Here is a 22,678-nt window from a genome sequence, read left to right as displayed (position 1 = left end):
TAAAAGAACTTGCTAAGGTTTTGCCTACCTCTGGCCACCTCTGAGAGGGTGTAAAGTGTCTTTGCTCTTAACTCTGAGTCTGAAGGTCTTGGCCACTGAAGAGAATTGAGTCATATCTTTGTGTTCAAGTTTCAAGACCTGGGCATCAAGAAGAGATGAAGTAAAATGTGACCCCGTAGCTTTACTTGCTAAGGTGTTAGAAGAGTTTAGGCTCAGTTGAGCCATATTGGAGAGATAGAGGTCCTGTGGGGAGTAAGAGAGACCTGAAGAACCAGTGTAACTCTGTTGGGTCCACGAAGGTCCTACAAGAGGAACAGGGAGAGGCAGACTTCCGCCCAGACATAGATGGTAATAGGTAGGTGCTCACAGAGGGTGACAAGACCTAACCTCTGACCTCTCTCATGTTTTGGTCAGGTGCTGCTGTTAAAGAGGGTGGCCTGGAGCTGGGAATATGGCCTAGTGGTAGAGTGCTTGCCTCGTATACATGAAGCCCTGGGTTCGATTCCTCAGCACCACATATAGAAAAAGCCAGAAGCGGCTCTGTGGCTCAAGTGCTAGCCTTGACAGGGACAGTGCTCAGGCCCTGATTTCAAGCCCTAGGACTGACACAAAAAAAAAAGAAAAGAAAAGCAAAAGAAGGTGGCCTTTAACCAGACTTGGGGGGAGCGCTCATCATCTCTCAGCAACTACCAAGCCCCAGATGCTGTAGAGGATTCGGTGTGCACATCCCAGACCTGGCCTGGTAAAGGGGCTGGCTTCTACTTAATTAATCTTACTGGTAAGTAAGCGGTCCAGAAGTTCTGGAGAGCAGGCACCAGGAGATTGGACGGGTGACTGTCATTGTTACTTCTAAGGAGATGACAAATGGATGCTTAAACTTGTGGGTGTGGGTGTGCTTAAACAAAGAAAGGAAGTTCCAAGAACTCAAAACCTCACACTCTCAATTTGCTTTTTCTCTCAAGGCTGGTGCTCTACCACTTGAGTCACACCTCCACTTCCAGTTTGGGGAGGCTGTTTTCTGCTGGTTAATCGAAGCTAAGCGTCACACAGAGTTTTCGGCCTGGGTTTTCTTTGAGCCTTAATTCTCAGACCTCAGGCTCTTGAGCAGCTAGGATTAGAGGTGGGAGCCACAACGCATGGCTTCCCTGTATCTTCTTGCTTCCTCTTAGAGTTATAAAAAAGAAAAGCTATTAAGCCAGAATGTGACTGGGAGGGTGCGTGAATGTGAGAAAGAATAAGGCTAGCGGGTTGGAGCAGGATTAGATGGTTTTCTCCATGGAGCTGAAGTGGAAGCAACGGGTGGAAACGGAGACACCGATTCCAGTCTGATAAGCAGAGTGTTCCCAATGAGACTCACTGAAACAGGGTATTGGTTAGCTAGCCATACCACAGTAAGATAGCCAGCTCCTAAAAATTAAGCTCAAGAACTTGAGTAGGTGAAGAAATTTTCACTACAAAAAGTCAAAAAGGTAATAAGACAAGATGGTTTTTGCTTATGGATCCAGTCTAGACAGATCCGTGGAGACAGGAAGTAGATTAGCGCTTGTAGGGACTGGAGAGTTGGAGAATGACTACAATGAGGGTTGGGGGAAAGATGGAGAAAATACCATAAAATGAAGTGCTGGAGGGTTTAGCTCAGTGGCAGAGCACTTGCCTCACAAACATGAAGGCTCTGAGTTCAAACCCCAGGACTAGTAAATGGAAAATGTCCCCAAACTAGATGTTGATCATGTCTGTGATTACACAAAAAACCACTTGTGATGTGTAACTTATAATCTCAAGAAAAAGGAGACATAAGGAGAAAATCATAATATATGTTTAATATATGTATATACTAGAGCATATTCTTCATTTTTAAACACTATGCATAAAGATCCAACGTCGAAATTTTTTCTCTATATCCATATGGTAAGAAAAATTCTGGAAGGAAATACAAAGTGATAAGTATGGTTTATAGGATAGTGGGTGGTTTCATATCACAAATTTTATACAATAAACAGCATTTTTTTTTCCAGATTCAAAAAATACTTTTGGCCAGGCGCCAGTGGCTCACACCTGAAATCCTAGCTGCTCAGGAGGCTGAGATCTGAGGATCACAGTTCGAAGCCAGCCTCGGCAGGAAAGTCCATGAGACTCTTATCTCCAATTAACCACCAAAAACTGGAAGTGGTGCTGTGGCTCAAGTGGTAGAGTGCTAGCTTTGAGCTGAAGAGCTCAGGGACAGTGTCCAGACCCAGAGTTCAAGCCCCACAACTGAGGGGGAAAAAATAAACTGTAAAATTAAGAAAGGACTACCTACCTGTTGACAAACTTCTCATCACTAAGAGTATTTCAAAAAGTCTGAGAATCGGGGCTGGGAATATGGCCTAGTGGCAAGAGTGCTCGCCTCATATACATGAAGCCCTGGGTTCGATTCCTCAGCACCACATATATAGAAAATGGCCAGAAGTGGCGCTGTGGCTCAAGTGGCAGAGTGCTAGCCTTGAGCAGGAAGAAGCCAGGGACGGTGCTCAGGCCCTGAGTTCAAGGCCCAGGACTGGCCAAAAATAAATAAATAAAGTCTGAGAATCATCTGATACAGATGCTTGTGTTGAAAGGGAATTTAACCTACAATATATAACCTAGACTTTTACACTGTGGTATTATTTTATGTGTATGCCAGTACTGGGACTTGAACTTAGGCCCTCAAACTATAATGTTATTATTATTATTTTGTCTGTCGTAGGGCTTGAACTCAGGGCCTGAACGATGTCCCTGAGCTCTTTTGCCCAAGGCGAGTGCTCTACTACTTTAAGTCACAGCTCCACTTCTTGGTTTTGAGTGGTTCATTGGAGATAAGAGTCTCATGGGGACTTTTCTGCATGGGCTGGCTTGGAACCACAATCCTCAGATCTCAGCCTCCTGAGTAGCTAGGATTATAAGCGTGAGCCAGGCTGCTATTTGAATCCTGGCTCTGATATCAGTCCAGAGGACGAAGTTCTGCCCTTTATTATAAAATGCCACCTAAATGATATGGTGGTTGGGAATGTGGCTCAGCACATAGCTGAAATCCCAGCTACTCAGGAAGCAGAGTCGAGAGGATCAGAAATTTGAGAGCAGCCCATACAAAGGTAGCCCGACCTTATCTCCAAAACTCTAGTGATAGAGTGCTTGCCTAGCCTGTACCAGGCCTCGGCTCAGGCACCAGAACCACAAAAATAAAAATGAGTGAGACAGGAAAAGGGAGGGGCAGGCCAAAGAATACTTCAAAGGGGGGAGAAAATTAAAGGCAAACTACATGTTTCTACCAAACTAGAACCAAATGAGTGCGTGGGAAGCCAGGCGCTGGTAGGGGTGGGCGGCTTGCGCCTGTAATCCCAGCCACTCTTGAGGCGGAGATCTGAGGATCACAGCCAGGAGGCCAGCCTAGGCAAGTCCATGAGACTGTTATCTCCAATCAATCGTCAAAATGCCAAAAGTGAACCTGTGGCTCAAGTGGTAATGTGTTTGCCTTGAGTGAAAACGCCACGTGAGATCGTGAGGCCCCGAGTTCAGGCCCTAGTACTAGCACAAATAATTTTTTTTAAAAAAACAAAAACAGTTGTAACAAAATGCTCAAGAAATCATTTTACCAGCGGCATCTCCAGGTCTTTGTAAAAATGAAAATAACACTCCTAAGATGTGACATTCGAATCCCGTCTGCATGTGTCGATTCACGCTCATTCCAAAGGTTGCTGACACCAACATAAATAATTCTTAGGAGGGAAACTGCCTTTTTTTTTTTTTTTTAACCGAGTTCAGGGACTGTCAAGGAGTTGGGAAGTTGGCCAACTGCGTCAGCTTTGGGGTGTGGTTCCCCTGTGAACTGGCTCCCCCAACTCATTCGCAGGGGACGGTGGGGGGGGGGGGAGGCAGTTGGGAGAGAAGCACCAAGCTATAAAAAGCTTGATGTTTTATTTCCTTCTAAGGCATCCTGAGTCACTGGGTGCCGGAGGAAGCGCAGCTGAAATCGGAAATGCGTGTAGGATTCCCGCACACCCTTCACCCCACCCCAAGCCAGAGTTCACAAACCGGATGACAGCTGTCACCTGTACTCAATCTCTTACAGGCCCGAAGGGTAGCTTCCTATTTCCATCCGGGGAAGAGAATGGAAGTTGCTTTAACTCGTTGTACTCTTTTTTTTTCTGAGCCAGGTTCCAGTATTACATCACTGTCTTAAACACAGGCTTACATCCACCCCACTTCCCGCGTGGAGCTGCTGAGAACGTAGTCGCATTTGTCATCTCAAAGGACAGCGGCACTCCTACGTGACTCTGCCTCACTCCGTAGGCTGCAGTCTCTGTCAGTTTAAACATCCAGTGATCAGAATCCTAGAAAGCTGCGGGCAAGTGCCTGTCCAACCACCTTTCCTCACCAAGGAGGAAACTGAAGCCCCAAAATGCTAAGGAACCTGCCCTCAGGCCACCAAGGAACAGAATCAGAATTCAAGCCCACAGCCTGGGGCCGTGTCCCCTGCAGCCCAGCTTCTAGTAGTTTCTAGGCCACACTCTACCCTCAGGGCTTAAAGGCTGTCATCTCCAGCCTTTCGCCCAAGGCAGGGCCTCTCTGGTGATCTTTCCTTTCCTTGTGCCCTGGGGGTTTCTGTCTTGCTTGTGCAGGGGAATTGTAACCGGGCGAGGTGGCCTGGGAATAGATCCTTCTGGAAACAAGAGGGGGTTCAGGAACCAGGGTATGGGACAGCACTAAGGAGGTTGCCACACCAAGGTTCAGCTTGTAGTGTGCCACATCCCACCCTTGCTCAGTTCCTCTCCAGGTAGGTCAACCTGGCCTCTCTCCCAGCTATGGGTTCCTTAACACAAGTCCCAGACTTGGATTAATAGGAAGGATGAAGGCCAAAGGGAAATTCATCTATGGTGTTCATTTTCTACATAAGCAACTATGGGTTTCTTTTTTTCTCTTGTGCTGCTCCTGGGACTTGAAACTCAGGGCCTCATGTTCTCACTTGCTTTCACTTAGCTGGTCATGGGATTTCGATTGTGGGATTGAACTCGGGGCCTGGGCGCTGTCCCTGAGATTTTTGGCTCAAGGCTAGCACTTTACCACTTGAGCCACAGCTCCACTTCTGGTTTCCTGGGGGTTAATTGGTGATTTCAGATTCTCCTGCCTGGGCTGGCTTTGAACCTTGATCCACAGATCTCAGCCTCTTGAGTAGCTAGGATTATAGGTGTGAGCCATGGGTGCAGGATTCTACTTCCACTATTTTTGCTGGTAAATTGGAGATAAAATCTCTTGGCCTTTTCTGCCTGGACTGGCCTCAAACTGCAATCCTGAGAGCTCATCCTCCTGAGTAGCTAAGATTACAGCTGTGAGCCACCAACACATAGTTTAAGTGTGGCTATCTTAAGAGGCCAAGAGACTGGGTTAAAAATGCCAAATGTTAACACCCAAACAAAAGCTAGATTAAGGCTGCTAGGAGACTTGTCTGTGGGATCTTGGGTCCCTCACTCCCACCTGTTGTGCCAGTACCAACAGTAGAAAGTCATTGGAAGGCAGGCTGCTTGTCCAGAGAGCAAAAGCTAAAAACCTACACAGTTTGCAGTTAGAGATGAAAGGCTGCAGAAATGTTTATTGAATACAGTGCCAGGTTTATAAATAAAACTTATTTACAATTTCCATAGAGTTGGTCCCCCATCAGAGGAGGTGGTTAAATCTCCAAACAGTTGATCTCAAGATTTACAGAAACGTTCCAAGTACATCTCCTTTTTTCCAAGAGCCACGGTGAAAGGTAACTTCAGTAACAAAAGACTCTCCACCATCTTTGCTACAGAAGTGTTGAAAGAACATTATCATGGATTTGGAGAAAACACACACTCCACCCCATGCCACTACCTTCTTACTCCAAGGGATAGACAGCAAAATCTGTCTCCTATGGGACAACTTCAAGGGATTAAAAAAACAAACAACAACAACCAAAAAAAAAAAAAAAAACCTCTGCCAGCTGTAGGGATAGAATAATAAGACACATTAGTGGAAATCTAGTCACTGCGCAAAGGGGAAATATATTCAGGATATACAATAAATAATTGAAATGGTTCCAAGAATTGAAGAAACTCAAGAGTAGACTTGACCAAATCGACATTCTTTGTTCAGGAAGAAGTTCTCAAGATGCTGAGGGGCTAATAATATGTGATTCCTCTCATGAAACAGCAGTGCTAGGCCTACAGGGACAGCCATTCCTTACGATAGTTACAAGTACAGTGGGACATGCATTTATAAAGAGAATATAAAAATATGTACAACAGCTCATCTTCAATGTGTTGAAGTCGCCGAAAGACACCAGTTAGTATGCAAAAGTTTTTGTCAAAAAAAAAAACAAAACAAAACCAAAAACTCAGAAAAAGCCTTTTCTGGTAACAGTGCATGAAAGCCCATCAGAAGAATGGAGGCCCATTTGCCTTGCTTTGCCTCCCCCGAAACTGATGGAGAACCAAACTAAGAGAGGGTTTGCCAAGGACTCAGCAGTTTCTTATGGCAAGTCTCAGGCTAAAAGCAAGACACGAGTTAAACTAGTCACTTTATATATATATATATAAATATATGTATATATTTATAGAGTAGTTAGAAGTAGGGGCAAGTTTTCAAGAAGGTGCTACCCAACTTCAAGGGTGCTGTGCCAAGACACCCAAGCTCTTTCCCAGTGCAGCCGTCCGCCCCGGGGTGCGGGGCGGGGAGGGGGGGGTGCGGGGGCGGCTGGCTAAAGGGCTGGGTCTCACCTTGGGCTTCACAGCACAACTTGGTACTCCCAGGGTAGGGGGTAGGGTTTCTGGTTCCCATGTAGAATCCTGGTCACACAATCCTGCTAACACATGGGTAGAGAGGGCAAGCTAGGAGGGAGGGCTTCAAAAATAAGCTATCACCCCCTCCCATCCCAATCCCAAGCTGAAGGCTCAGTCCATACCTTGGTCTTTGGACTCCCTTCTCCCCTCTCCCCCCCCCCCCGCCCCCCAGCAAGAACCATCCATACCAGGGGCCTTCAGCACCTTCCTCTCACTAGTTCCTGGCGGATTCAGGTATTTGCCAAGCCAACAGCTCATGGTGTCAACCTCTCCTCTAGCAGTCGCTCCCCAAGGACTGGCAGCAGCACCCAGGCACCGTGCCCTCTCCACCGCTCTGACCCATCCCTCTGGCAGCAAACCTAACAAGCTACAAAATGCCAGAAAGACAGGGAGTAGGAGAGGGCGGGGCGGGGCAGCCGAGGGTCTCTGTAATCATCAGCCCTGAATTGCACCCCGTTGGCTGCCAAGGGCTTCTCACTGCCTCGCGAGCGACCTGCCACTGGGCACGTGAACCCCCCTCCCCCCATTCACTCGGCAGCCCAAGTGCCTCGCCTGGGAGATACGGGCACTGAGCGCCCTGAAAAACGCCACCTCCAGCCTTGGTTTCCGGAGGAGCTCCATGCCCAACGCAGTGTGCGTGTCAAGGGGCTTTTTAAATGGACTGGTGCCACTGCACACCCCAGAACAGCATGTCTTAAGTTTTGGTTACAGGTTTATAATTAGACATGAAATTCATTCTGGGCTAGAGTTTTCCTTTAAAGCCACAGGCTTAGCATTAGATCCACTTGGGAGTTAAAAAAAAAAAAAAAAAAAAAGTAAAAGTCAAGTAAAAAAAACAACAACTAAGAGAGGCTAAGGTGAAGTCTACTCATAAATTAAAAATTGCATCTAGGTGACCAGTAGTGTCTTTTAGGCATGGAGACTAGCTTGGGAAAGGCGTACTGCTTCTACCACACAGGGTGAGGATTGAATTACACACTCAATCATGTCTCCTGCACAGATGGTCTCAGTAGTTACATAAAACAGGTAATCAGCAGCACAATAATAACCCCTACACACATGCTTCACAAAGTGGCATTTTTTTCCTTGAGAGCTTGACCACCTGGCTAGATCATTCAAGGTGTCATCCTTTACCTGCCACCTCCACCCCAAAGTGCAACGAGACTTACACGGCCATAAACAATAAAGCAACCAGCAACCTGCTGTTTTTAGGCAAGATGTTAGGCTCAGAGGTTGGTGCTAGGAACCGGGTGAGGAGACCCCCCGGCACTGCACGGAGGGCCTTCCCTCTAACTACCTTGACCCCCGGTAGATCTCAGCTTTACAAAGCATTTAACACCACTTTAAGTTAATGGTCTTTTTATTGGAAAAAAAAAAAAAAGACTAGCATTTACAACTTGGAATGGACGTAAATTGTCAATTTCTTGAACAGCAATGTTGATGCTTGTGCTCAAGGCGAGAGAGCCACGGCCTGCTCTGCTGGCTCCAAGCCACGGTTCTGAAAGCTTTGGAAACAAGAGTCCAAGGATGCGCCTGGGGAGAGAGGCCTTACTTAAAAACGTGTGTGATTGGGGACGCCCGACACCCACCTCACTCTAGTGCCAGGGAGACAACGCTAAAACCAACAGACCAGGCACGCCACTAGGGTGTCACCGTCTCCGTGGACTGGAGCACGTGGAGGGCAAGAGGACCTTCCCGCCACCGGGGCTGCGTCTCAGGCTCACCCTTCACCCATTTTCTGCACATCATCCTGAGGTAAAGCAATTTTAAATGTGTCTTGTTGTCAGTAAACCAGCTAGGACAATTGATACTAACAAATTGAACTAGAACCCATTGGAGTAAGTTTCTAATTATTTTCATCTTTCGACTTTAATACAAATGCCTGACTGTGCTCAATCGTCAAGCTGCATGCATGAAAAACTGGCCAGCCCAAACAGTGTATTCATCATTAGCAAATGGAACTGCAAGGAATCCACTAAGTGCTTCCTTATCATTAAGGTAGAACAAGTATTATATTGTAAAACTCATGTGTAGCTTCATCTTTAGGGGACAGGACCACCAACCAATACATGCAGATTTGTGTGTGTGTGGGCAGAAGGGACTTTTGACATTCAGTTTTGCTATATAGAAACAGAATGAATAAATGAACTTTTTCTTTTTCTTTTTTTTTTTTTTTTGCAAGAGGTAAGTAAAAGATTCAATTTGATTCTTCTAGGGGGGAAAATTGTTGAAAGAAGGTCTTCATTTTGCAGTCATCATCTGTACGAATTCTGAAAAGACAAACAAATCATAAATTTTGTTATCTTCAGAAGCAGCTTTAATGAATACAGCATCTACTTTGAAAGCCAACTTGGATACATACAGATCCTAACAGCCAGATGGTGAGAGACTGAAGAAATAAATGTGGTGTGTTACCTTCATAGTTGACTTGTCCGTCTCCATCGATATCTGCTTCTCTGATCATCTCATCTACTTCTTCATCTGTTAGTTTTTCTCCCAAGTTTGTCATGACATGGCGTAGTTCTGCTGCGCTGATATAACCATTCCCATCCTATGAACATTCAGCAATTGTTACGGAGGGCGAGCGGCAGTGGCTGATTCCACTCCCACCAATAACTGCTCCTCATCTCCAGTTCCCACTACCAACCAAGGACTTCCCAAAACCAACACTGACGGTCACAAGGCAGTCGGTTCAAAATTCTTCTCTATTCTGCCTCCTCTTGCCCAAGGAAGTGAGACGAGGCTCAAGCAGGCTAAGTACCTGCAATCAGCTAATACAGCTTTCAAAGTGGAAGCCCTAGAAATTGCCTTACCAGCCATCTACAAACGCAGACGTGAGATTACCTTGTCAAAGACTCGAAATGCCTCACGGATCTCTTCTTCGCTATCTGTGTCTTTCATTTTTCTAGCCATCATAGTCAAAAACTCTGGGAAGTCAATGGTGCCATTACCTCAAATTGAAAAACAAAAACGCTCATGTAAGTAAGCACTACATTATTATCACGCTCTGCAGTAATCATTGTGGAACCAGTATGGAATGACTCAGTGCTTGCTAGGGTACTTATTGGGGTCAACTTTTTATAGACACAAAATGTTCAAATACTCCACAGAGTCATTCACAATTCAAGTCATTTCACAGGGTAATGATTAGCACCCAACATAGCACTTAAAGTTGCAAAGGAAACTGCCCACCGAGGGGGCAGGACAGCTCAAGAGGGAAGTAACTCCTGACGCCCGGCCTCAGCCTCAGCCTCAATCTACCCTGGCCCTCAGGATGACCTGCCCCACACTAAGGAGACAACCTCCGGCCTAACTCTACCTTGGCTAGAGTGCTAGTAATGTACACACAGTTATACCACTGGCTGTTGTCTCCGGGAAAGTCTTCTCTGAGCACATTTGTTTCGGCCACATTATGTTAGGTAGCCTGTTTTTCTTCCATCTCCAGCCCTGGTTTGGTGTGGGGACTGAACCCGTGCTCCCTTGGGTGTCAGGCAGGTCCTCTATTAATGAGCTGCACCTCAGCCACCAGCTCAGCACCTGACTCCCCATTCAGGGAAAAAAGCTCAGAGCATTTTCACGGCTTCCACCATTCCTATGTAAGGCGCTTGTCAGAAGAACCACTCTAGAGCTAGTAACCCAAACAAGTCCCCACACGGGGAGATGAGAACCTCCAAAGACAAGCCTGAGCCAAGTGGAAATCCAATTAGAAAGTCTTTCAGTTACATATTTTCACCGGCTATACACTACAGCGTAGAGCTCCACAGGAGATAATCGGTGGTCCTGTGCAAGGCCCCGGGGCTCAATCCCCAGCATGGGGGTGGGGGAGGGAGGAGACTCCTACGCCTTTGGGGACCTCCAAACTCTTTAAACATTGTTATTGGTGCAAAACAAAATGATCTTAAGCACGGTCTCAAAACCAAACAAAGATGTCCTTCGGTACCATCGACTGATTGAAAATATAGGATTCTATGTTCCACAATCTGAGGGCCAAAACCCAGCTTTCCAGAGCCCTACCAAAACAGGAAGCGAGGTTCCCATATGGTTCAACTCCTTAATAAGCATGACACGCTATGGACTTCTTCCTCTACAACAATTCTCAAGGATGAAAACAATCCTTAGAGGTAACTCTTTGTAATCATGAAACAACATCAAAAAGCTCTACTTCTATGTGTTTATTACAAGCCTAATTCTACTGGAGTACATTGTGGTACCCCTGTTTGTCTAAATGGCTACAAGTCAATCATCTATAAAGTAATCTCTATGTCCCAACAGTTTTATTCTTAGCCCATCTTTTAGAAATGTATTTACCTACAATCTTATATAATACATAAATTGGGCTATACAAAAATACCAATGTCATTTAGGGGAGGGTGCTTCAAAATCTCCCAGCAAAAGTAAGCGATTAAAGCTCTAGGGTTCGTCTTAGTCCAGAGGAACAGCAGCCAGGTACCATGGGGTCTGCAGATTCTTCCTGGTTCTAATCTCTTCCTCTGTCACTGTGCAACCCACTTCAAATCTTACACGATCCTTGTCAGCAAGCACACCTACAACTCACACTGCACTTGGTTTTAGGTTCACTTTTTTTTCTTGGGCTCATCCTGGAGCTTGAACTCATCAGGGCCTGGGCACTGTCCCAGGGCTTTTGTGCTCAAGGAGAACAATCTACCACTTGAGCCACAGCTCCACGTCTAGCTTTCGGGTAGTTAACTGGAGACAAGAATCTCACTTTCCTACCAGGCTGGCTTTGAGCTGTGCTTCTGATCTCAGCTTCCTAAGTAGTTAGGATGACAGGCGTGAGTCACCAGTACTAGGATTAGGTTAACTTGTTAGATATAGTACCCTTCACCGACTACACTTGAAGTTTCTTCTCTTATAAATAATGAACTTCATAAAAAGCAGATTCTGTGGCTACTTATTTTTACTTTCTCCAGAGAACTCAGTGCAGACTCATAGTTGGTAAAAGATTTGAACTGTAGGTCACAGAAAGCAGAAAAACAGCCATACAGTGACCTGATCCAGGAAATGTTCTAGACAGTGTGCAGGGTGAGTGGCAGTCCCATAGTCTTCTATTTTAATGTCAGGGGCCAAAAGGCAACCAGGGAAAGGAACATTATACATTGGCTCTGCTCTGGGGACCTGAAAGACAACCTTTCAACAGATCTGAACTTGAATGACACAGCCCGCGCACTCATTTACAGCTCTGCAGCCCTCACCATCAGCATCCACTTCGTTGATCATATCCTGCAATTCAGCTTCTGTTGGGTTTTGACCCAGTGACCTCATGACAGTCCCAAGCTCCTTTGTTGTGATGGTGCCATCACCATCTTTATCGAATAGGGAGAAAGCTTCCTTGAATTCTGAAAACAAAAGTTTACCCATTAGAACAAATGTGTAAGTAACCCAATCGAGCCACAGTAACTACTTCCCTGAGGCCTGCAGACACAAGCTGCCCAAGCTGTGGGAGTTATCAGAAACTGCATCATCTTTACTGCAATAAGACCACCTAGTTCTGTTGGCCTGGCTCTTACACTGCAGCCCATAAAGTAAACACTGCTCCTGGTAGCCCAGTCCACATTTTTGAAGGATAAGCTTGAACATGCTGAAATCAGTCAAGTCCAACCTGGCACAGTATTAGGTCACAATTTCCTTTCTAGTCTCCTCACGCTAACTTCCTACAGTGGAAGAACCTCTTGATTCACAAGAAAAGGTTGTAAATGTATACATTCCAAGGAAAACAGCATGATCTGTCACCTCACATTCAGAATATTTCAGAAGCATTCCTGGTTTCTCCTCCAAAAAAACATTTCAAAATAAGGTAAACATAAATTAAGTCCCTACTCCAATGGGGTGGTTCCCACACTAATTTCACCCATTCCATTTAGGGTAACAAGCAAAAGCTTCCCAAGTAAACTGATTTTCTGAGTAGCAGGAGTGCAACCTCAGCATACGCAAAGCTGCGCACACGGGGAAGCAGGCAGACTCTCCACAGAGTAACACAGCATGAGCAATTTTAGTTCCACTTCCTTCCATGTTATCTCTGAGACGCTGGAATAACGCCCAACCTCAATGTTTCTTCCTGTTTGTCACTGACATAAATTCTCAAGGGGCTAGCAGAGTAGTGGTAGAGGACCTACTTATCAGGTCCAAATCCTAGTACCACTTAAAAAAAAATAATAAAACTAGGTTTTAGAAAAAAATTTCAGATAGTAGGAAGGAACAGAGGAGACACGAAAACTGTGTCAGAGCCCAGTTCCAGCCTTCCAGAGACTTCCCAGTCATCAACTTACCAGCAATCTGTTCCTCGGTGAGCTGATCAGCCTACACAGAGAAAGAAAAGGTTATAATTCAATCCAGGAGTGCAGTGGGTATCTACTTTCTCCAATTAACAGTTTCCGCATTGCATCATTCAAGTCAATCTTTAAAAAACAAAAAATGCCAACGGTTCTACCTCCTTAGTCCTGCCACTTAATGGAGGTGGTGAGAACAGAGGAAAACCACTCGCGCTGTTTTGACAGTCAAGGGTGACAAGGAAACCACAACACTGTGGGCTTCGTGTTTTCTCCTCTGGCCTGAAGCTGGGGGCCGGCGTGGAGAGGGCGCCTCTAGCGGTGACCGGCGGTACCGCACCGCAACCGCAGCCGCAGCCGCAGCCGGCTGAGCGGGAAGAGCGCCACCTACTGCGCCAGACACTGCGGTCCCGCGGCCCAGCCAGGAGCCCAGCCCAAAGCGCGGCCGGGCCGCCGCAGCCGCCGCAGCCAGGATCAGGATCCCGTCCAGGAACAGGCTTTTAGCGCACCTTGCTTCAGGCCCTTGAAATCTCCAAACTGGAGTTACATAATGGCATTCGGCTGGATTAAACGGGCTTTCATATCCATTTTATGAGAAACAATTAAGTGGAAGAAATACACAGCGACGGGTTACCCCACTACCTTTATTCCCATGCAGTCAACAAATGCTTTTCAATCATCTAGATCAGGCAGTTTTATGTGTTTAAAGGCTACCATTTGCAATGGCTAATGGCCTTTGGTTGAATTATCCTACGACTCCAGACGCCAGGATAAAAATGGAACTTAAAAGTGTTGCTACAAAACTACAAAAATGAAGTACATAGAAAGCTGCACACATACATCATTATGAGAAGGCAAAACTCAGTTTTCTGGTGAAGAGGAGTCCCTTCAATTTCCCGGTATTTACCCTACAGACTTAACCTACCTAGCTTAAGAATGACCTAAGCCCGGCTTACAACAAACACTACTGCAGGTGGTAATGGCCAAGAGGTTAATTCTCACTTGCATTATGAGGTCTCGCCCTGTTTGGGGCTCTACAGCTGGGAACCTATGCCTCCAAGCCAGGGGAAATGGAGATCTCAAGGGGAGCTAACGTCTATTTTCATTTTATTGAAGGACGCCTAATGAAGCCAGGTGCCAAACGGAAAGTTTATTAGGTGGAAACTTTCCCCCCAGGAATGGTATTCTAATGGATTAGATCTTGACCAATCCTAAAAGTGGGTCTTTCCTTTCTGTCGCGGAGATAGATGACTTGTCTTTCAATCAACTCGAGGAGACAGGAGGATTTATGTAATACCAGGGCAACGTCTATCTTGTACAACAGGAAGCGCTGCCACACCTCGTAAGGTACACTGCGTGGATCTTACTGGGGAGAAGGGATTCCCACCTTCCCCGCATCACACTCCAGCTTCCGGACACGAAACCCCCCTTCCCCCTACGGGCAACCGATGGCCTCGGGCGCCGAAGGTGTTGCAGAACCGGGCAGGGAACCGCCACCCACCCCGCCACGCCGCCGAGGATGATGTCAGCCCGGCCTGCGGAGCGAGTTAGGGGGCTGCGGCTAACACGCCCAGCCGGGCGCGCACGGCGAAGGCGGAAACGTGGAGGAGACATCTCCCCGCGGACCCGGGGAGCCCAACGACCCGACCCCGCGAGGGAGCGGCCAGGGGCGCGCCACCACCACCCCCCCTCCCCAAGGCGATCTCCCACTTGACTCCCACCCTCGACTCCCCGGGCCGCCAGCACCTCCCACTCGCTTCTGCTCCCCCAGGCGGCGAGCCCGCCGCGCCTCCGCCTCCTCTCCGGGAGCAGAAACTTTGCGTCTCTAATGGAAACCGAGCCGCGCGCCAGCTCCCTCCTCCCCCGCCCCCCCCCGCCCCAATTAGCGCGAGCCGAGCGCCTCCCGCGGGAAGGGGGCCCTCCCGGCGCTCCGGGGCGCTCGCACGCCTCGGCCCCGGCCCCGGGCGGGGGGCTTAGGGGCGAGGTGTATGGGGAGAGTAAAGACCCACACCCGGACACGCGCGCCCGGGCCACGCCGCGGGCCCCGCCCGGGCGCAGCGCCGCCAGCCCGCCGCTTCCGCCCTCCCCGTCCCCCCCCCTCGCCTTCCTGCCCCCACCCCACCCTTCCCCGGCTCCTTCCTTCCCAGCCCACGCCCGCGCCGCGCCCCCCAGGAGGAGGGAGGGCGCCCCAGTGGGTCGGGATGGAGGTGGGGGGGGAGGAGGAGGAGAGGGAGCAAGGGGTTGGACGCCAGCGGCACCTCGAACCCCGTGCCCGGGCAATGTGCGCCACCGGCCCATTCATTCTCCGCTCCCGCCCGCTCGCTCGCTCGCTCGCCCCGCCACCTTCGAGCCGAGAAGGAGCGTGGGGGGGAGGGGGAGCTCGGGGCCGCGCCCGGATCCCCCGCCGCCACCACCCCCACCCCCCCCCCCAGGCCCCGGGCGCGGCGCAGCGCTGCAGGCAGCCCGGGCGCGGCGCGCTGGATGCGGTGGGTGCGGGGCTGGAGGTGGGGGGGCATGCGGAAGGAACACCCCCCTCCTAGTAGCTGTGCCAGCGGCCACAGCCCGTGGACAGCAGCCCACGGTCAGGTCAGGTCCAAGGGACCCATCATTTAAAAAGGAAGCTCCCTGGCGGAGAAAACCGAGATGCAAATCCGAAATGCATCCTTTTCAACCGCAGCTGCTGCGTAACACTCGGCGGGAGAGAAAAGAAACCCAGCCCCCACCTCCCCCTCTCCTCTCCCCCCCCCCAAAAAAAAGACTGAAGTGAGAATCGGGGAAGAAATCTCGGGCAGCTGCTACGCCGCTTTTGGCGCTCCCCGACCTACCATGGTGCGAGCGAAGGGAGGAAGAGCCGAGGGAGCGCGGGAGGCTGCACCAGCGCAGGGCTTGTGACGGCGGGGGTGCCTCCGCGGCTGCTGCTGGGGCTGCGAAGGCGCGGGGTGCGCTGTGCGCGGTTACCGCCGCCGCTGCCTGCGCCGCCGCCCGACTGCGAGTAACGGCAACGCGTCCGCGAGACTCCCAGCGCCACTGCCTGAGCGCGAGCTTGCGCGCCGCGGCTTATATACGGCGCGCCGTATCCCTCCGCCGCGGCGGGGGCCGCCTGGCGCAAGGCGGTCCTGCGACGGCCCGGCCGGGCCGCTTGGCCACGCCCCCTCGGCCCGGCCACGCCCCTTGGTTCTCCGGGCCTCGCAGTGCGGCTGGGGCGCGGGGCTGCCGCAGGCCCATTCCCGGGGGCCCCGGTATACGAGCGGCGTTGGGCGGGACCGGGGGGTCCTCCGTGCAGGTGCAGCGAGGTGGAGGGGGAGGGGAGGGCTCCGCCGAATCCCTGCTTGACCCCCACCTGGGGGCAGCTCTGGGCTTCAAGCTGTCTCCCCCCCCCACCTTCCCCAGCCCCGCCTCACCTGTGAGACCCTCCCACCCCTGCCGCCGAGTGGGTTTGGGGAGACTGCGGGGCGGGGCGGGGTGGGGGGTGTCGGCCGGGGTCCTGGGAAGCCCCGGGGGCGGCCGGGAAAGGCCCACACACCGCTGGTTCCCCGGGAGAGGGGGTCTACGGGGCACGAGGCGGTTTGGCCTTGGGGAAGGAATTGGTCTGATATCTTGATTTTTTCCCCCCCATTTTGGAGAACCGTCTCGGGCTCATTGTGTAGGCTGGTTGGTTCGATCTGTGCCCCAACCTTGATGTTTTCACCTTTCTCGTGAATTGTGTTTTGTTTTGTTTTGTTTTAAGATACCTAAATATCTATCCTCTACTGTTGTGATCTCATGGCAAATACTGTTCCTTCTGGCCCTTGTGTTACTGCGGTTAATGTATTTGGGCATCTTTTTTAGTAGACCTTGAAAGCTTTTAAATTTTTTTCACCATCTTCCTGGGTCCTTAGAGGAGTCAGTCTCTTAGACATAAATTTCATCCGTACGAGGAAGGAAAAAGATATTTGGGATCATGTAGATTTGCAGCTCCTAGTCTGGCTCTAGACTGTAATCTAACCTACAATCCTGACTATATCCCGATGTAAGATATTTTAATGTTTTTAATTGCATGCTGCTCTCCGTTTTTGGTTTTTTTTTTTCTGTAAACTAGAACAGGAACGATTCAGTTCGGATAGCACAGGACTTGTAAAAAGAATATATATATATATATATATTCAAATTATATATGTATATATAATTTGACAAAAATGCTGCAGTTTCTTTCCTTGCCAAGGCAGAGCACAGAATTTGATCTTTTGTTTACAGAGCCCCGGCAAGTAGCAGGTTCTTTTTTTTTTTTTTTCTCACTGGCTTATTTCAAGGAAAGGTAGCAAAGTGAGTGATTAGAATTTTGTGCTCCCAAAGGTTTTTCCTGATTATATTTGTTCCCTGGCTTTGACTGAATCTTCAGGAAGACGTTTCAGAAAGGATAGAAAATATCCCGGTGTATTGCAAATGCCACAGGACTTCTTGGAATGACCTCAGACAAGATGTCAGCGTCTGTGGAACTCTGCTTACCGAAGTTCTTTCTAGAATGCCACAGAATGGGTGAACCTGCTGTTTGACTGAGAGGCTGGAGCAGAAAGCTGCCCTCCCTCTGCAGAACGAAAATATTCACAAGTATATCCCCACAAAACAGTGCTCCTGTGCTCCTAGAGAAGAAAAGGACTGATCCAGAAAGTCAATTTAAAGCATATTCAATAATCCAGTGAGTTAGGAGTCTCTACATGGCCAAACTCATTATCAAAACTGTTTTGTTCCTAAGGGGATTTGCATTCTTTGTGCCAGGTTTTTCATAGAGTTGTTAGTTAAATGCATTTTAAAATTCAGTATGCATTGTATATGGGGGAAATAATAGCCTAGAAATGAAATGTGTTTAATTATTGAGGACCCATTTGTTTCTAATAGTCTTCCATTCCTTGTCATTGTTTTTATGAAGTTACTACAATCTGCAGTTTAAAAAAATCACTCTTTAATAATTTTTCCTGTGTGAGTTAACCATGTTTCACCCAAATAAAGTATGTTGAAAATTTTTTATGACTAATTGCTAAAAACATACATCTTAGAATTAGTTTCATTAGTGTAATAAAACTCCTTTTCGTGTTTCTTCATACTTAACAGCCTGGAGTTCTCTTCTGGTAATTTCTTTAATGTATCAAAGCACATCTTAACTTTCAAGTGTAGTAGATATGTAATGAGGTCATGCTTTTACACAGTTTTATGGCTACTTTGACACACTGAAATATAAGAAGGTCAAGTGACTTGCCCAAGAACTTACCGTGAGTCAGTGGTGGGGTATAAAATAGAGCTTGCACCCTGGCTCAGGGGCTCTAATATTAGATTATATATTGGTGAAGTCAGCATCTAAAAAATTTTAAAGATACAATGTTAAGGGTTTGTCTGTTTCAAAGGCCAGATTCTTCTGACCACTGGTCACTGAGCTTGTTCTGGATCAAATAGATTCCTTTACCTAAATAAATTTCCTAGTGTATGAAGAGATCAGCAATCCAGAAAACAAGTCACATGTAGTAAATCATTCAGTGAGAAGCAAGAAGTTTAGGGGTACCATCTGTCATATTTAGAGGAAATGGTTCTATATGGAATAATTTAAATAGTGCTAAGTGGAGGCAAAATAGAAAGGATGCAGCTGCAAGCCAGGAATCTCAGAGTCTTGGATATCATGTCTGTAACTAAGCAGACCGCTCTGGCTCCGTGAGATGGACCGAAAGAATATAAGTGTAATAACTGTATAAATAAATGTGGTGACATGTTCATGGGCAAAAAAGGATGCTTGGACTTGATCTGTCAGTGCCGTCCAGCTGTTAAAAAAAAAACAAAAGACTATAAGTCTGAGATTATATTCTATAGGATTATAAAGTATGTATGTTCATATGTGTGCATGCATGCACACATCTATTAAAGATGAGCAGGGAAATTGAGAAATGAGAATACTTTAGTATTTTCTAAGTCCTGATCGTGGCCAGGCCCTGTGCCAGAGGTAGCTACCATTTTTATTCTTAGGAGGAAACTGAAGCACTGGACAATTAAATGGCTTGTCTGGCTCAAGTAGGGAAATCTACAAATCAAGCTGAGAGCCCCAGTATTCCAGCACTCTGTGATTATTTACACCATCACCATGTCTTGTAATTTAATAGACTTTCTTTTTAATTTAGTTGACAGGAGAGAAAGCAATGAAGAGGACTTAAAATTCATCTTTGCAAAGATATTTCTTACCCAGGGAATGTAGCAATGACTCTTATCTCCCACACAAAAGACAGAGGGTTTATAAAAGGAAGTCAGAGCAACGCTTGACTTCACGATGCTTTCTAGCCAGAGGACAGTTCTTGCATTGCCTGTGAGGCCTGGAAAGTTAGGAAGGAGATTTGTCCACTGTCAGACAGTTGACAACTCTATGCTTACATCAAAGGAGGCTAGGCAAGGGCTCCTTTTAAAAAAATCTTAGACCCTGCTGTCTTTCTAGAGTTAACATCTCAACTTTGTCTTTTCCAAAATTGTTCTGGAAGCTAGGCCTGATTATGATGACATCAGTTAATACAAAGCAGAAGTAGAGCCCTTAATTTCTCCTAGGATATAGTCAGAGAATGTATTTGCCTATTGAAACCTGCCTCAGAACAAGTCTCCATCTAAATGTTGATTGTAGCCCACACTTTTCTAGGCACCACCAGTATAGCAGACTGTCTCCTTTCATGCAGCTTCCATTCTTTTAGAGAAAATGACTCTGTGTGTGTGAGAGGGAGGGACAACAAGAGAATGAGAGAGGGTACTGTTTGATTACAGTACAGAACCAGCCTAAATCCACTCTCAGTATATAATGATTTCAATTGTGTCTTCATGGCTGAATTACCAGAGGATTTTCCTAAGGAAATCTATAATCCCCAGCTAGCATTCCCCCCCCCCCCCGCCCCCTGCCAGCTATCTCTCAGAGGAATTCTTGGTCTCCACCTCTCCACCATCCCCTGCTCCCTCCTCCACCTCACAGTCCAATAGTACTTTGAGGGTTATCCATCCACCCTTGGGAATTCTCTTCCTCACTAACCATCTCCAAGCACCAGAACACAGACCTACTGAGTGCATGTAGATGTACATTTCATTAATTTTCACAGGATTTATTATTTTTAAAAAAAAAACTTTATTATCTCTATCAGCAAATAAGGATAGCTTACTTTTCCATTTTGAATTTTGCTCTTCTCTGGTTTTTATCTTCATGGATGACTCTCACAAGTAAGGAGAAAAAGGAGCACTTTTACCTTACATTTAACTTTGACACAGCCTACCTAGCATGTACACAACCTGGGTCCTCCCCCCGCCTCCCCAGGCAATAAATAAATAAATAATCTGAAACTATAGCAGAATAAAATAAGAAAGTGTTGAGCCACGATTTTCTATCCTAAGATTTTAGCATACAACATGTCTATTTACTGTTCCATGATTTTGGGTTGTTTTTTTTTTTTTTTTTGCCAGTCCTAGGGCTTGAACTCAGGGCCTGGGCACTGTCCTTGAGCTTCTTTTGCTCAAGGCTAACACTAAGCCACATTCCGAGCCCCTGTCACATGATTTTAAGTCAACCATAGACTAACCAGCTTGCGAGGTTCATCCATTTCTTTAGTTAATGGTCTAATCTGAATAGCACCATTCACGTTGTACTTGTGCCTCACTCTTGTTAAGACTTTGCTTTGTGTAGCAGAGGACCTATTTGGTCCTCCATTCACGGGGCTGGTGATTGTTTTGCTAGTAACTGTGGTGATGGATTTGCACTCATCCATTCTCTCTCTAGCCAGGCCACCCTTGAGACCAAGGTCATGAATATGCAACACAGCAAATTGGGGTCAGGGACAGAGAACTAGAACAGAGCAAAATACCTGCCACTAATAAGAATGGATCTATGATTTGGACTTCAGTGCTTTAACCAACTGAGCCCTTAAATCACAGGCAGCCAATGGTCATACGGACTTAGGCATTGAGTATTTGAACTTGGTCATGTCCCAGGGGGATAAGATCAATCATGGTTTTGGGGCATATTTGTTTATACTAAATTCAACTTATTTTTTTTTAAAAACACAATACAGCTGTCCCCAGTACTGCAAATTACCTCTTGTATAATTTTATTCTTGTTTTGTTTTGTTTTTGAGACAGGGTTGCATTTTGCAGTGTAGGTTGGTTAAGTAGCCCAGGCTGGCCTTGAACTTGTGATCCTTCTACCTGTGCCTTTGAAGTGGTAGGCTTATCAGCATGTGCTAAAACACCTGGCCCCTTTAAAACATATTAGTTTGGAAATAAGCAATCACTTTCTTCATTAACCCAAAGCTAAAGGCAAAAATACCTTTAATCAGTACCCAAACAGCAAGCAGCTCTCATGTGTACAGTAGCGGCTGGGCTGTCAAATCATTGAGCAGATTGGCAACAGTAGACACTGAGCCGTTCACGAGTGATTTAACAACTCCTTGAGAGAGGGAGACGTGGCCACAGGGGTAAGCCGGAGTGGCAGGTTTGGGGATGACTGACGGTGCCTGTCAAGCAGAGTAGTGATTGGCACAAAGTCACTCTCACTGAGGTCTTGCTATGTAGAAAACTGAATTGTAACGATACACTGAGAGTGATGGTGGAATATGTCTAATATATGACCTTACTAATTCCACCAGAGTTACGATAGCGGTTGTGTGGTTGAGTTTTATAGAGTGGATATATAGTTTTGGCCTTATCTTCTCGAGTCCGGTGGGTCCTCTAGGACTACTAAACCAGGTATAGTGATTTAAATGAAAGATAAATTAAAAATCAAGTGCTTCCATGTTGCTAGCTACATCTCAGATGTTCGATGGGTCCATATGGCCCACTTGGCTCATGGTTCTCATTTCCATACTAGAAAAGGTTTTATTGGAGAGCATCATTTAGAAACACCTTAAAAAAGGAAAGAACACCCACGCTTGCCTGAATCAATAATGAGGATCCCAAAAATTTAAATACCACATCGATGAGTTTTTTTTGTTTATCTCAATGAAATGTCCCTTCTAGTCCACCAGTCTACTGCAGATACTAGATTAGTTTCAACATTTTGTGTGTGTGTGTGTGAGAGAGACAGAGAGAGGAGAGAAAGAGTGTGTGTGTGTATGTGTGTGTGTGTGTGTGTGTGTGTGTGTGTGTGTGTGTGTGTTCTGGGAGTGGAACTCAGGGCCTTGGTGCTGTTCCTGAGCTTTATTTTATTTTTGCCAGTCCTGGGGCTTCAACTCAGGGCCTGAGCACTGTCCCTGGCTTCTTGGTGCTCAAGGCTAGCACTCTACCACTTGAGCCACAGCGCCACTTCTGGCTTTTTCTATGTATGTGGTGCTGAGGAATCGAACCCAGGGCTTCATGTATACGAGGCGAGCACTCTACCACTAGACCATATTCTCAGCCCTGTTCCTGAGCTTTTATGCTGAAGGCTAGCACTCTACCACTTGAACTACAGCTCTACTTTCAGCTTTTTTTGGTGGTTAATTGGAGATAAGAATCTCATGACTTTCCTGCCTGGGCTGGGTTTGAATTGCAATCCTCAGATCTCAGCCTCCTGAATAGCTAGGATTACAGGTGTGAGCAACCTAAGTACCTGACAAC

At 47.1% G+C, this 22,678-nt stretch overlaps 1 protein-coding gene and 1 long non-coding RNA gene across 2 annotated transcripts; one reads left to right on the top strand and one right to left on the bottom strand.

Moving 5' to 3' along the window:
* Positions 1-5,578: 5,578 nt before the first annotated feature.
* Calm1 (calmodulin 1) lies at positions 5,579-16,144 on the bottom strand. Its single transcript, XM_048362050.1, has 6 exons — positions 15,928-16,144; positions 13,103-13,133; positions 12,029-12,172; positions 9,660-9,766; positions 9,231-9,366; positions 5,579-9,085 (listed from the first exon to the last, which is right to left on the bottom strand). Exons 1-6 carry the CDS (start codon positions 15,928-15,930, stop codon positions 9,057-9,059), a joined length of 450 nt encoding a protein of 149 aa, XP_048218007.1. The 5' UTR covers positions 15,931-16,144; the 3' UTR covers positions 5,579-9,056.
* Positions 16,145-16,320: 176 nt separating this feature from the next.
* Positions 16,321-17,956, top strand: LOC125363282. Its single transcript, XR_007213206.1, has 2 exons — positions 16,321-16,385; positions 17,435-17,956. It is a non-coding gene; the product is annotated as an uncharacterized LOC125363282 (long non-coding RNA).
* Positions 17,957-22,678: the final 4,722 nt, after the last annotated feature.

Source organism: Perognathus longimembris, chromosome 14 (genome assembly GCF_023159225.1).
Source record: "Perognathus longimembris pacificus isolate PPM17 chromosome 14, ASM2315922v1, whole genome shotgun sequence".
Lineage (NCBI taxonomy): Eukaryota > Metazoa > Chordata > Mammalia > Rodentia > Heteromyidae > Perognathus > Perognathus longimembris.
The sequence above is the reverse complement of the archived record's forward strand: the minus strand, read 5'-3'. Positions and strand labels throughout refer to the sequence as shown.